Source organism: Pelmatolapia mariae, linkage group LG9 (genome assembly GCF_036321145.2).
Source record: "Pelmatolapia mariae isolate MD_Pm_ZW linkage group LG9, Pm_UMD_F_2, whole genome shotgun sequence".
Classification (NCBI taxonomy): Eukaryota; Metazoa; Chordata; class Actinopteri; order Cichliformes; family Cichlidae; genus Pelmatolapia; species Pelmatolapia mariae.
Window position 1 is genome coordinate 17,627,397 of NC_086235.1, and position 15,655 is coordinate 17,643,051.

Sequence of the window (15,655 nt, forward strand, 5' to 3'; positions counted from 1 at the left end):
TTAAAGTGCATCAAAAACTTTTATTTTTCATGAGTTTGAGGTATAAAGAACAAAAACTTAAATGTACTTAAAAAATAAAGTATCTTTGAAAGTCTTCATGTCATAGTAGAAAAATCCCATTTTTACAGCATCAGAACAAATTGCACAATCATTTCAGAATAATCCAACACACAACATGATTCCTTCTTATGACACGAGTGTGAAAAACACAGATGTCTTCAAAGTTTGCTTTTTGTTTTGGTCAGAACCCAACGGGCTGGGTTTACAGTCATTTGGTGCACCGTACAGTTCGAGATGACGAAACCAGTGCAGTGTCTTTGTGTTAAAAATCCAACCAAACAGTGAGTGTCAAGAAGCTGGAATGACCTTTGGTGCAGTGAAAGCCATGAAGCAGCTTGCTTTAGAGGTTTATGTGTCTGCTCAGTGAACCCGGCTGTCGTCACACAGATGGAAACCTCCATCCACTGGGCTAACAAACAATGGTAATCCGGGCAGGCCACCCTGCTTGATACAGAAGTTTTAAGTTCACTGAAGAACAGCAGCGGGAAGGAAAAGACGAGATATGGTCAAGTTGAAAGAACAGTGACAGCAGGAAAAGCGGTTAGGAAAAAGGCGACAGGCCCGATAACCCGAACGCACCAACAACTGTCGAGTGAGGGAAATGAAATCTTCATCTCGGGGCCGGAGATGGTGAGGCTGTGAAAGAACGTGAAGTGTTAAGCGAATGAGTTAAGGCAGTATCATGGTTTAAGCTGGTCAATGGCTCCTCTTACTGGCACGCTGTTAAAATAAAGTAAAAGTATGCGTTAGTTACACATGTCTCTCTGTTGTACTCGCACCTGAGATGGCTGGCGGTCACGTCAGGTGAATCAAATCTCAACTGCACCATCGTGCCACCAAGTGTGATCAAACAAAGAGCACCACAAGAGCAAGTGTGGGACCATACCAGAGGTGTTTCATGCTTTTACTCAACCTCTTAGTTAATGACTGAATCAGTCACAGGTCATTTAACACTTTTTTTTAGTTTTCCTGTTAAAAGGGAGTTTTTCCCCTCCACTGTCACCAAGTGCTCGCTCATAGGGGGTCGTCTGATTGTTGGGCTTTTCTCTGCATCGTTGTAGGGTCTTTACCTTAGAATATAAAGCGCTGAATATAAAGCCAACTGTTGTTGTGAATTGGAAGTCTACAAATAAAACTGAACTGAAATTTACCGGAAAAAATTCAAAAAGATCCTTGAAGAATTCCCTGCTCAGAAAACAGGTTGATTATTTTTCTAGCAGAAGAACAAAGGCTTTGAGGAACTGGTTATATGATGTTAAATGACCTGATAGGTTTCTGGGAAAAGGCCTGAGATGATTACATTAGCAATATAAACAGGGGATACTTCTAGCAGATTAATATAAACAGCCTGCTTAATTTCAGGTCACTGGCAAATGCACTTTGTTGATTGACTAAAACATGTTAAACCTTTGGTATGGCCTCTTAAATTTGCTTTTAAAAATGCATTTGTCACTCTGCTCCATGGTAGAGGATTTGATCTGAAGAAAAAGACAGAATTCAGTGATTAATTCAGCGACTCTGCAAAATTCCACCACCTTAAATGTACCTGTTTAAAAAAGTTACAAGTTAGTGCTGTGCAAAACTCAACCTTTGACCCAAATATGCTAAATATTCTCACTATAATCATCAGCAGCCTTTATGGAGGTTTCTTATGCAAGCATAAGAAAGCTGCATTCACATCTGACAGGCAAGCCCTTCTATGTTAAATACCTACTACAACCATATGAGGTGGCATGTTTGGAAACACATGCTGTAACTTAAATAAGCCTTTTTTCCCCCGATTAAAATTAATCACTTTTAAAAATTCACAGTACACGTCTGTATGAAATTCTTCAAATTAAGGTACAGATAAGATTCAATATGAATCTGTTCTGGCATTAAAAGACCTGACGTCTTATAACAATATGACTACGACCTGGCATTGCCGTTACTCTTTCAAATCCACAGGATTTAGCATAGCACTAAAACTCGAGCGAGTAACCCACAACATGAAAGACAATAAATACATAACCGTCAATACACAGAAAGAGCTCAAAAATGTCAAACAAAAAAAGAATAAAACATAAATTAACCAGATTTCTGCAACATACAAAAAAATAAATAAAACAATAAATAATTTATAAAAACGGCACATCTTCACTGTTTATATGAAGAAGAGGAAATTTGGGGGATCGAATACTTTGGGTACTTGCTGAGAATGTACTGGCGGCTTATTTTAAACCTTTATGGATTATTAGTAACTTCAAGTAACATAAGGGAAATACCACTAAATTTGTGATGTGATTCAACACATGCAGACAGGACAGAGAAGCCAATTAGTACACATTTCTCAAACCACAAAATCAGGGAGGTTAATCTGTAGCGCCACCTAGAGGCACAGCTGGGAACAGACTTCCAGACAGATTAAAAAAATAAAATAAAAGTGGTGACCCTTTTTTTGGCATAAAACTCATACTTTTTCCCTACCAGCCGAGTAGCAATGCTTCTCATTTTATGGAGCTGCACATTCAGATGACATCAATGCTAAATTTTCAGGCCAAAATTTCTCATTTAAGGAAATAAATTCAGTGATATTCCCCTTTAACTTTGAGGTAGTATATCTTGCCATAATACTGCTCATTTTTTGTTTTGTTTTTTTGCGTCTATAAACCTACAAAATCAAAAATTACTTAAAAAAGTGGTTCATCCCAAGAAAATACGTAAGTTTTCAAACGCATTTACGTCATATGTTGCATAGTTAAAACCCCCAAACTTACAGAATACGTTAAAAAGTACAAAGGAGTAGAAAGTGTAGCACAGAAGATGAAAACTACGTTATCATAAAGGCACATAACACATGGACATCACACACAACCACACGTCTTTGGGCTAAAGTTCAAGTGGCTTCACATACCTGCATGTTCACGGTATATTGGCCATATTTTTATTTACACTTTTGTTTTTGGTTATTTGTTCGTTTTTTCTTTTTACCTTAAACTTTTTGTCAAATGTATTGTTTAACACAAATGTGGTCCAGTCATTCCTTGTTTGAAAATAGAAACAAAATACTTGTAAAAATGACTTCTATCTGGACACTTCAGCATATCCTTTACATATAAAAGTTGTTTTTCCTGATACAACGTGAGTGAACTCAAAAAAATTTAACGAGTTAAATATCGAGTGAAAGCCTGACTTATGCACATGATCACTACGCGGGTAATGGTTGCCCCCTCTCGTTGTTCTGTCTCGTCCCTTTGAATAATGTATATAAAACAATTTCAGTCTTCCGATGTGAAAAAACGTCTGCATTTAAACTTTTAACACATTTTTACAACTACAATACACAGTTTTGTGATGAGGAGAAAAAATCTGAATAACAAAAAAATTAAAAATGTGACGAGCTAATAGTGATGCCTTGGAAAAAATGTGTAAAACTGACAAAAGAGAAATTAGTGTATTTAGGAAAATGTATCTCTCTACAGTCTCCAGGGCAAAGTATTAAGGTGAATTTTGTTTAGATTTCCTCCTCTTTTATCCAAACTGACCGCTCTGCGTGAAGGAAAAACAGTCTGCTGTGCAGCTTACTGATCAATAAGGCACCAAGCTGATAGTCACTCAAATTTGGGTAAATATTTCCAAACTTATTCCAATTCCAGAGGAGAGTAAGGAATGTATCCTCGAGGAACTTCACAGAAATGTCTGTTTATCCTGCAGAGAACTGGAAACAGTTCTTTTCCGTCTACCAACAATGTCAAATACCCTGCCAAGCTCATTAAAAAGAAAGAAAGAAAACTCAAAAAACATGTCTACATACTCACTGCCACAAAGCACACTCGGCACAACCTCGAAACCTAAATCTAACTACTTCATAATCAGACATCCAACTAAAATGCAGGTCAAACAAGGCATGAAAGGTTCATCCACAATGTTTTCTAGTTAACAGTTAAAAGCTGAGTAATAACCAACTAACTTAAACGAGAGAGAGAGAGAGGGAGAGAGAGAGGGGGGGGGAGAGATAGATAGAAAGGACTTAGTAAGCAACAATAAAACTGAAAAACAGGAGAAATCAACTCAACAGTGCCCACATTTACAATTCTTTAAACCACAGGGAATTTAGCAAAAAAATAATCACAGCCTATTCCAGCTGGGTTTTGGTCACTGCTATGACATCTTGAATCATCACAACCAGGACACCTCTCTGCCTATATGCAGGAACCCCACTAGGTAGTGCCATAGACCAAAAAACAGACTTCACAGCTACCCAGATGCAGGGCTACGAGAAAGACTGAAACACAAATAGTGATAAAATACTGCCATCTACAGACAGGGGAGACCCACTGCATGAACAGGCTGACCGCATCCCAGCACAACCATTCCCCCTGCATGAGCACCACACCACGAATAACATAAAAAATACTATTAAGTGGTCACGTTAGAATCGCAGCGTTCAAGTGTCATTTGTCACGAAGGATTTCACTAAAGAGGGGAGCAACCATTATCCCATGATGAGCTCTACTTATAGTGTCCGTGTCAGATGCAAAATAAACATTCCTCACAAACTACATTGAAATAGCAGAAGCTGTCCAGTATCTCTCCAGTGCCATTTTCACAACTGCAGACACTTGGTAGAAAAAGTCAAACACAGGCATGCTCTCAGCTAAATGTCTTTGTGTTCACTGTCCCAGCTCGATGGGAGACGACTTGATGAATGATGTGCAGAGGCGTTGAATGTTAGTGACCCCCAAAAGAAATGGAGACGTATCTGTAGACCAGGTTGGAGCTGTGCAGGTGACCCTCCAGCGTTGGGAGAGAGCGACTTCTTGCAAAAGGACCCGCTGGCTTTATAACGCTCCTCATCCGTCAATCAGCGACACATCAATGTGGGACAAATCAATCATGTGCCTGTGTGGTAATTGTGATAACAATGTTTGAGCCACTGTGGATGGAGATACCTATGACACTGTACAGCAGCTAAACTGGAAAATAAAAAGGTCTACTGGAGTATGTCTGACATGTTTACAAAGATAAAAGGAAGGAGGTGTGTTCAGTACCTGTGGAAGCTCATTTGGAAACTTGCTGCATGTTGGGGACTGGAAAATGTAGCAAATGCTTTCCTCTGCTGGGGCATCATTTTGAAAGTCTGCAAGTGGATAAAAATGGGGAAAAAAGGCCCAACTAAATAGAAATGCATACTCCTTTCCTCCGCAAGGGGGAGCGGGGGTGGTAACAAGAAAGGGAATAATCAATTGGATCTTCAAAGCTAACCTACCGAATCACTACAACAGAGGGCGCTGTGGGATTGCAGATAAAAAAACGCCACTGCTGTCACTGGTGGGTGCCACTAAGTATGTGGGTTCTAAGTTTTCAGTGTGAAGTAGGGCGTCAAGATGACCAAAGTGATCGGCAATATCTCGCCAATTCTTACCTAATTTCCTAATTTAATCTTTTAAATAAATAACATAACATAGATTATTCAAAACTTAATCTACCTCGCTACAGTTTCATGTCACATCACATATAAGCAACACTTGCAAACGCAGATGTGTCTGGGTGTGCACGGAGATGTGCACGCAAACACACACTCAGACTTCTGCACACTTTAAAATTAATGTGTGTATGCAGCATCATCATACGAGGGGGGATTTTTCAATTTGGAGAATAATCTGACTAAGCGTGCAGAGATACTCATTGAGCTCATTTCTTTTATTAATCTTGGGGGGAAAAAAGTGAAGACCCCCAAGATTAATAACTTAGTGCATCTATACACATGTATACTCTAAAAGGGTCCACTTTAACCTTCTCTGCCAACCTACCCTAGTAGCAATGCTATCAGTGACTGGCAATCCCTAAAGGGTTACAACAGGACAATCTGACCATTAAAGCAGATCACCTAATAGTGTGAGGTATGAGGCTTTAATGTAAAAACAATGCATACATTCAGCTTTAGCCAAGCCATGTCAACGAGGTATGAAAACACAATATAAATACACCATATTCTCCAGTGTGATGTATTTGGTACCCACCTTTATGGGGCCGATGGACCTCAGAAGGTTCTTAAGCTGCAAATCGGTTGTAGATGAGGAGAGGCCTTCAATGGACACAGTGCAGCGCTCACTCTCAGCAGTCTTTTGGCTCTGTCTGGTGGGCATCGGACGACCTCGACCCATCTGGCTACCCCCTCTACCTCGGCCCCGGCCTGACACAACAACCTAAAATCGATGGAAGGAGTCATTTTAAAAACAGGGAGAGAGACCACAGATGTACAGAGTGAACCTTCTCTTAAAAACGGGCACGCAGGTGCATTCAGCCGTGTGGAGAGTTTTCTGAGCACAAAGGCAAATTTTTAAAATTCTACGCGTTTCCCTCTCACACCTCTCAGCCTTGTCAAGCTTTCACATGATTGACTCGTCATATTTCTGCATTGAACATCAACATCAGAACACGATGCAAGCGGCGTGGCATATCTTCATATGAGCTTGTGAGTGAGAGATATGTTGCTTCAGCAGCAGAGGGGGAGGAAGAAGAGGAGGAGGGGAGGAGGAAGAGAGGAGAGGAGCTAGTGGGGATATGTCTGTATGTGTTGGGGGGCGGGGGAGCATAAAGGGAGAGGAGCCATGCAAGCGTTATGGTGGCTGCCTTACCCTGTCAGCGCCAGTGAGTACGGTAACAGTGACAGGAGCCTGGCGGTGACAGGCGTGCAGAGAGGCCAGGGGACCTTGTGTAGTCCCCCTGTGTTACACCATTTTCAGCCTGTCAATACTCCCGCACCTGGCATACTGTCCTGTCTTATTACAACTCCTCGATTGGTACGTCTACTGAATGCCACAGGAGTGCCACCGGCACAGGACAACTTTACAGGAGTCATTTCAGCTTCTTTTATAGCAGAACTGCCATCGCATGTGCAGTGACCTCCATTAATAATCACATTTTAGGCGAAATTCTCTCTAGTGTCTACACCGCAAAAGAAACAGAGCTCATTTTGAGCATACCCTGTTTTGTTGTGGGTTGCCCATGCCCCCGCGGCTAGCCTGTGACGGTCCACCTGGTCCCTGTTGCTGTTGTCCTGTCATGGTAACTTTCCTTTGGATGCCCTGGTTGAGCGTAGCTGCTGGCCAGGCGCCTTGTTCCTGTACTGGGGAGCTTGTGGCCTCAGGCCCCTTTCCACTCTGGATGGGAATGATGGAGGGCAAAACTAATTTAGCATCTCAAAAAAAAAAAAAAATTAATTATAAACTTCCCACTTTTTAAAATCACCTTATGCACATTAAGCATTTAGGGAAAGTGGTTTATGGGCAACTGGGAGAAATGCAAGGACATATCTACAACGTTAAAATCTGTCAGGACTGGACGCTGGATTCGTATCCGCCAGGCTGTGGAGAATAAAGATCAGCTCAACAAGGTGATGGTCTCATTATCAAATAAAGTCACAGCTCAACTGTGTTGACATGCAGGGAGGAATTGAAGGTCGTCTCCTCCCCGAGTCTGCAGAAAGATGTGACAGATCAATACGAGGGAAGAAAAGAGGCGATATCTCTGACCTGTCCCCAGCTGAGAATAAATGGATTAATCCCTCCTATAGAAATCACAGCTCCTGATTGCGCCCATCAAATGCTAAGCTGCATTACACTGAAACGACAGCAGCTCGATGTGTACCCCATCTCCCTTGCGTGCTCCCCTCCTCCCCAGCTTTTGTGTTTTGCACTGCTTTGTATTATCCCTGATGAAAATATAATTTGCCTCTTATCTGTGTGCCTAAGCCATACAAATCCAAATCCTCAAAAGTGGCAACTTTCTTACACAGGTATTATGTTTCTCCCCCCACCGCCACCACCTTCAACCAAAAAAGATTAATTACAAGAGTCTTGGATTGGCATCTTTTGTTGCTTCGCACCTGAGAGATGGGCTGAGGGAAAAAAGCAACTGAGGGATGACAAGAAAGGGAGAGAGAGAGTGTGAGGAAAAATAAGGAAAGGAGATAACATTGTCAAGCTCCCGTTGATGACAGCAGAACAATGTGAAAGAGAGAGCACCTGGAGAATGTTCTTTTCACTGCTGCTATAGGGCCCTAGCCGTTTCTTTCCCTTTCCATCTCTCTCTCTCCCCACTTCACATCCCACTCCTCTTTTTTTCTTCAAGATGCGCTACATCAGATAGCTCTGCGCAGGTTTCCATTAACGCGCTGACACCCAGTTATCTTCATCTGCAGCCAGCCTGCGATTTTGGCTCGGCGGCTTGATCCTCTGGGATGAAGTCGAAAAGCAGCTTATTTCAAATACTATCATATCCCACCAACACGTCTCATCAGTGACAAATATGAATGTTTAACATGCACGCTTTTGTGGTTTTTCAATAAAGATTAATGTGCAATTAAGGCCACAGCAGTAACTTATCAAGCAAGTACAAAAACAGACAGCAGTGGTAATTCTGGACTTTACCGCCGTTACCGTCATTCTTATTTTACACCCTCCGAGGCCTTTATCATTAAAAGAATACTCTTCTGTCCTGAAAAGAGGATATCAACCTTTAGGAGCAGTGATGAGGTGTACCCAACTCTACAGATAAATGTCATATTGCTCTCTTTTAATGCCTCCAGCCTTTCTGTGTTCTCTAGGTAAAATGTATGTAAAGGCACTGTGGCTTAAATACCAGATCCCAAAGCTTAAGAGAGGAAACTCTTAACAGATCAATTTTTCCAAAATGACACAGACATCACTATGTCATTCCCATAGGTTAGATATCATCTGGACTGCAACACAGACAGTGAGGGCAATCAGTGGCATTTCCTTTCAAAACTGTGTAGTTTCCCATGTGGGTAAAATCTGCTGAAGAGGATCAAATAAATGTCAAACCAAAACAGGCAAAGAGGTGTAGGATAAAAATGAAATCATATGCTCACCGCTCCTGAAAGTTTGACGACTCTGACTTTTTGTGGCACCTGCTGGCGCTCGAAGCTAGTACTCCTTGCCCGCTGCATCACAGTTCTTTTAGCGCCAAGTTTAGGTCCTTGAGCCTGAGCCAGGGCTGGACTCGCTGAAGGAGTATCAGGTACGTTCCTTTGAGGAACTTGAACGGTTTGGATCGGAGCACCAGATCGGTTTACGTTCTGCAAAGCGCTGTTCCTTCGCTGCTGCACTGGCTGCTGCACTGGCTGCTGCAGCTGATTTTGTTGGGGTTGCTTAACAGGCCCGGCAGGCTGTTGCTGCTGAATGCTGCCTTTTACCATCTGCAGCCGTGTCTTGACATTGGGACGGGGCGCAGGGGTCTGAGCAGCACTGCTGGGAGGGATGGTGTTACCTATATTGCCAGTCTTTAATGTGGGATTTACTAATTGTTGTGTTCTCTGAGGAAACTGTCTTTGCTGTTGTGGTTGCAGTTGCTGTTGTGGTTTGTGTTCTGGTGGTGGTTGCTGCTGCGGCTGTTGTTGTGCTGGAGGTACAGGGTGTGGTATTTGCTTATTTGGTTGCTCGGGCTGAGCTTGTGTAGTAGTGGTGCCTTGGCTTGGTGCCTGGGCATTAAGTCTTTCAAGCAGCTCCTTCTTCCTGACACCAGCCTGCATCTGCCGTCGCATCTCCTTCCTCTTTAGAATCTCCTCTCTCAGACGCTTCTGCTCCTCAATCTTCAGACGATACTGCCGTGTCTCCTCATCCTCATCAGGATCCTGTGGCACAAAACACAAGCTGGAAATATGCCTGCCACACTTCACTTCCTGGATGTAGCACTGTGTCTTATTTTAATCATTAGTGCTTGGGTTGGGCATTAAATCTAAAGCATGTGAAAATGTCATCAGCAAATATATGATTTGGTTTTTGGTGAATTTTTAGCACAAGTAAAAATCCAAAGACTTAAGTATACGGCAAGTAATTTTTTTGTACTGATTACACACATCGATGTTTTTAGATTACATTACTTAAAAAAAATAATGTATACTATTATTAATATATATTAATATTCCCCTGTTTTTACTGGTATCTAGTAGTGTGTAATGCAATAGTACTACCAGAAGGTGGCAGCAATGAAATTAAAAGTTGTCTGCCAGTCTCACTCCAAGCCTATTATAAATTGTAACTAAAACAGAAGAATATCGCCTTCACTAACAAATACTAGACACACATTAGATGCTCTGATACAAACAAAAAAAAAAACAAAACATCTACGGCCATTAAAAAGTTCTAAAGAATGAATGAAAACAACGCCCACTCCATAGTTTTCCAGGTATATAGAGCATATATATCCACAGTCATATGAGAGTGGGTGCGGAGGGGTAATCTTTGAATAGTCAAATAGCTTTAGAGTATTTTAGCTAGAAATGTTCATCTCTAACACTGATTTCCTTCTTTTACTTTTGGGACAGGAGCATAAGATGGTTTGAATTTCAGGATGCAGGAAAAACAATGCTGTAAAAAACATTTTTGACACTGTGTTATATACCAGAGGATTTATAAAAAGTGTATTTGGAAAAAAAAATCCTTCACATTACTATAAACAAATTATGTATTATCCAAACACTCTCATTTTTTAAAATTTACTTTTTTGTCCTCGTCTCTGACAAAAAAAACAACAAAAATGTGATCTTCGAGTCCTGACCTGTGGTGTCACGCCGGACGGCGTGCTTGGAATTTCCTTGCGAACAACTGTCCTGCCTGCTCCCCCAGGCTGTGATTCAGTCTTCGCAACAGCTTGGCCTCTTCCTCTGCCACCGTCAGGCATCGGCTGAGTGTTCTGCCCAGGACGCATCCCCTGTGTTGTCCTGGCAACAGGCTTGATGTTGGCAGCGGGGGAGGTGGGGGTGGTGGCGGGGCGGGCGCTGTTCATGTTTGTGTTGCCAGGTGCTACAGGGAGCTCACGTAGGTTGCTGTTGCGCTGCTGCATTTGCTTGGAGACAGGTGTGTTCTGAAGAAAAGGCCAAATTTTGTGTTTTCAAACCATTTAGCTCAGTTTTTATTTACTGATTAAAAATAGACGCGATACATATAACAACGATGGCAACATTTTATTCTTTCATTCTTAAACTGGGAATAAGAATAAAATAAATGAGATAATATGTTAATCACTCACCATTCTCTGCCTGTTAGACATGTGGCGCTGTTGGGGGTTCAGAGGGCGGGGATTCATCTGCCTTGGGCTGCCATGCCCCTGCTGTTGATGGAAAGGATTCTGGCCATGGTGCATCATGGGGCGAGGCTCACCGAGATTTAGCTGCGGCTGCTGATGGTGGGGTAAGTCCTGCCTATGGTGTTGCTGCTGCTGGTGCATGGGCTGATGGGGTGACAGCGGATCATGATGTGGAAGCTGGGAAACAGGAGGGCCGTGCATTAAGCCCTGAACAATCAGGAGGAAAGGAAGAAAAGCTCAATGAACACATCTTTTTCTGAAACAACAGAAACAGCACTAGTTTTTCCGAAAGTTGTTCCCAACATTGGAACGAGCAATTTCTACATAATTGAGCTCTAACTTGTGTCCTCATGCATCCAACTAAATAGTACTAAAATAATGCTTTAATCACTAGAGGGCGCTCTTGTCTATGTCTCCACTCAAAATGCAGCAGTGCCAAACACAAGAGCCTCAACACTTCAGCAGCAATGAATATGATTACTAGTCAGACCAAATTATTGAATTTAGAAAGCACGTCTAACTGTGGTAGAAGAGGAGAAAAAGGGTTAAATAAACAAACATTCACTAAACAAACAGACACAAATACACACAGACATCTAGTGGTTATAAAAATCACTTACTCTTAGTCGTACCTGCATCCCAAATGGAACTTGTGTAGGAGGGAAAAGGTTCCCCTGTTGGCCAAAAGCTTGACGAGGGCCCATGAAAGGCCTGGGCTGGTTGGGGGGTCCACCTTGTTGATTTAAGTTCACCATTCCCGGGTGATTTTGGTGGGGAGGGATGTTGTGTCTTGGGGGTTCTCTCCCAAACAGTCCAAGCGGGCCCTGGCCCGGCTGGTTGAAGGCTGGTCCTGGTGGGCCGAAGCCCATGTGGCCCTGGCTGGGCAGCTGCTGCTGGTGGAGGTTGTTGCCGCTGTTCATCAGAGGGCTGGGGCCCTGGTGATCAAACATGTGCTGCCCTGGAAACCGTGTTGAATCTGTGCGCTCTGTTTTCACATGAGGAATAACAACAACATAAGAGAGATGTCAGCTTTCTTTCCTTGAGACTACACCGGTAACTAAGACTCCGGATGTATAGTGTTATAGCATGAAAAACGGATACAGCCAGCTCTCTCAAGGTAAACGGAAAAACAAACATGTTGGTTATTAACTCTGCAAATGAAATATGTATAATGCCATTTCCAGGTTTCATTCTGACGTATATAAATATATACACACATGAATTCTACATGAGTTCTGCTAACCAGAAAGCTAGCAGCATACCCTGTAGGTATAGCGCCAGAGGTGATGATGAACAGGGTTAAATATGCTAAGAGAGCTTTGTTATCCTCGTCAAGGCTGGATGTGAGACTCACCTCCCATAAAGAGGGGTTCTCTGTCCTGGGGGCCTTGAGGTGGCTGGTTCCTAAAAGGCTCCATGTGATGAGGGGGCCGCTGGGGCTGACCGAAATTACCAGGCATGTGCTGCTGAAAGTCTCCCGGTCCCTGGGAAAACACAAAACTCATGAATTATAGGCCATTCTGGGAACTCAATAATCACAAACAAATTAAACTAATGAAAAATGGGAATTTGTGAGGTATTGCACTGGGCAGAAAGAGCTTGTAATTGAGGTGCTGGGGTCATTAAAAAGATGCAGAATCTTGAGTTGTAAACATCAATATGCATGCCAATATTAAAGAAACCCTTCAGCATGAATTTGTGAGCAAACCTGCATTAATGCTACTCGGGGCTTTGTTGATAAACCTTCTAAAAGGCTTTTTTTCCAACAAGGAAAGGGTATTTCAGGAGGGGATAAGTGCCCTCATCTTTGTTTCAACCACTTTGTATGTTAGACAGCTTTCCACTCATCGCATGCACACCACTCCCAATCTATCTTCCAAGGAAAACTAGATAACCATTTAATCCCTCCTTGGAATTCGAATCCCCCTCATAACTGTCTCCTTTATTCTTTTAAACATCCATCTCTGTTGAAAAATTAACCTGCTATTCAACACGTGCCACTTCCACAAATGGGCTGCTTGCCTCCTCCAAGCCTATTGTAAATTACTTAAGATGCTATCAAGGCTTAATCCATCTTTATTCCACTGCTGTGTGGAGGTATTTAGAGAGAAGAGGTGTTAGAAAGCTAGAAGGCCAGAGTCCCAAAAACTTGCTTAACATAAAGTTAATCAAAGAGGCTTACAAAGACTGAGGATCACAATGGGGGCACAATCATGCCATTCTGAAAGGTCAGGCAGGCAGGTTTGCACAATGAGGACTCCAGTGTCCATATAATACCTCTCGAATAACACGGCTCATCCTCTCACGTCTAATCCTTGATAAACAGTCGGCTCGGTATGTAACTGATGCAAGGACAGTGCTTAGTTGTGATGGGATAACCGTGACAAATATAACAGAGATGGGCCAAATGTCAAACTATATAACAAAGAATGGAAACTTGAGTTTTTGTTTCTGGGTTTAACATAAGACTGATATCATTTACTACTTTTGCTATTTTCAAAGTAGTGAACACTGCTGTAAATTAATAATAGCTAAGGAGAAAAGATTCCTACAAAGTGTCTGCAGAGCAGGCGTCTCTTTCTCAGACATGACTCATCATCGGATAATTTTTTAAAACGCATTTGTTGTTTAGGTTTAAGACAACACAAGCTTTCTGACTTTAACAGTTAGCTTTGAGCAGATAGAAAGCGCATGCTCGACTATTTCCTGATTTTTCCATTAATATTAATCAATATTTCACTGAGAGCGGGCACCAAATCAAAATAATTGTCAAAATAATCCTTAGTTGCAGCTCTTTTGTGGTGAAACTAAATGTGTGAAGAGTAAAAATATTCGTAATAATGACTTTAATTGGTGTTGAGATTAATATTTCAAAACCTGTCTCCACCAGCAAAAATTTAATGCAGTAATACTAGAGGCTATGACCCCCAATTCGCCTGGCCTATTAACAATTAAATTTGATGGGATGATAATGTATGATAATCATGAGTAATCAGGTGCCCGCCGATAAATGGGATGTTGCCGGCTGGTATGTCACCTGCATTTCAAATTGTGTCCTTGGCAACACCAGCCTAAATGCAATTGACAGCTGGGGAATCCAACACTATGCTGTTCATCAGTCCAGTTGTCTGGATACCTTTCCAACCCACCCTTGTACTGCCAAAATAGCTCTTTGCTACGGTGCCATCAATAACCAGCACAATCACAGACCTCAAGAAACAGGAATGCTGTGATACTGACACTAAAGGCCAGAAATGTGTGCAAATAAAAATACATTTTTGACAAAAACCGACTACTGTGCAGAGGTCTGGCATCTGGCAGCAGGGTTGTAAATTCACATGAGCGCAATTGGATGCAGCCATTTCCAATGGCTCATTTGCATAAATCCATATAAAAGGCGCTCTCCAGAAAGATGTCAGTCAGTACCAGCACCACCTGATGCCTGAGCATCATTAAGTAGAAGGATGGAGTAACTTAAGGCACCCTGGGTGACTTTCTAGCGAGTCATTTCCTTCAATACAGTAATTACTTTAAAGGCATTTCTGTCATGTCTTGGATGGGCTCTTTGTGAGTGAAATAAAGGACCTTTTCTTTCAGGAAATCACTGACTTAAGATCAGCCCGTCTGACGTGAAATTCTGCCTTTGCAATATGTGGTACACCCGAGCCCCATCAAACCACCACCCCGTTTCACTAATTTAGATACTGTTCGAAAAAGGTCTCTGTGCCTTTGGGATACAAACTTGTGGAAAGTGAATTTTAACTGGCAGTATATCCTGGTTTCACAATTCCATTATATGCCAAGCTGGCTAGTCTGAGCCCCAGCCCATCCATAAAGAGCTACTAAGTAAGTCCCGCCACTGCAGCCCCAACCTCTAAAAGTCGACCGCCTAAAGCCCCTATCACGCATTTCCAGTTGTGCAGCCAGGCTCCTATCAGTGTTTACAGATTTGCTTTAACAGTATTTGGCCTGGGCAGACAGTCTAATTGAAGTAATGATATTGCCCTCACTAAAAGGGACGCTAACCGTGTGAAGGAGGAGAGAAAGTGAGGCGAAAGAGAGGTAGAGGAGCAGCTGCTACTCACAGGGAACCTCTGAGGACCCACAGCAGGTCTGGGCTGGCTCTGAGCAGGAGGCATCAAGGGCACTGCAATGAGAGAGAGGTAGAAAGAGAGCAAGAGAAGGAGGGGGAGGGGGAGAAATGAAAATGAGAGGCAGTAGGCAGAGAGAGAGAGAGGGTGGTGATTGTAGAAAGGAAGGAGACCATTAGACATATCCATGCTAAAGGCTCTTAGTCAGGGGTACATGTTAAATTTTAGCTCAGTGTTGCTGCACAAATCGACCCCCTCCCCAGTTAGGTACAGACCAGGGAGCTCAAGGAAATAGTAAATACATGAGAATAACTTGCTTGAATCAACAAATATAAAAGAAGACATTTCTTATTGTTTGAAATGTTTTTTTTTAATGGGATTTTCTTAATAAGCATTGGTGAAAGCATATTCCA

The 15,655-nt window shown here is 42.3% G+C and overlaps 1 protein-coding gene across 3 annotated transcripts in view; it reads right to left on the reverse strand.

Moving 5' to 3' along the window:
- Positions 1–15,655, reverse strand: part of rbm33a (RNA binding motif protein 33a) — a 29,359-nt gene continuing 13,704 nt past the window's right edge. The window contains exons 10-19 of one of the 3 annotated variants that reach the window (XM_063483507.1): positions 15,237–15,298; positions 12,506–12,635; positions 11,784–12,136; positions 11,095–11,358; positions 10,624–10,929; positions 8,936–9,697; positions 7,029–7,205; positions 6,063–6,248; positions 5,091–5,179; positions 1–4,941 (exon numbers count right to left, since the gene is read on the reverse strand). In XM_063483507.1, coding sequence (XP_063339577.1) covers positions 4,893–4,941; positions 5,091–5,179; positions 6,063–6,248; positions 7,029–7,205; positions 8,936–9,697; positions 10,624–10,929; positions 11,095–11,358; positions 11,784–12,136; positions 12,506–12,635; positions 15,237–15,298 — 2,378 coding nt within the window. In that variant the 3' untranslated portion in view covers positions 1–4,892. Of the gene's footprint in view, positions 4,942–5,090; positions 5,180–6,062; positions 6,249–7,028; positions 7,206–8,935; positions 9,698–10,623; positions 10,930–11,094; positions 11,359–11,771; positions 12,137–12,505; positions 12,636–15,236; positions 15,299–15,655 lie in introns of all 3 variants that reach the window. The other 2 variants (XM_063483506.1, XM_063483508.1) reach the window with 2 other exon arrangements.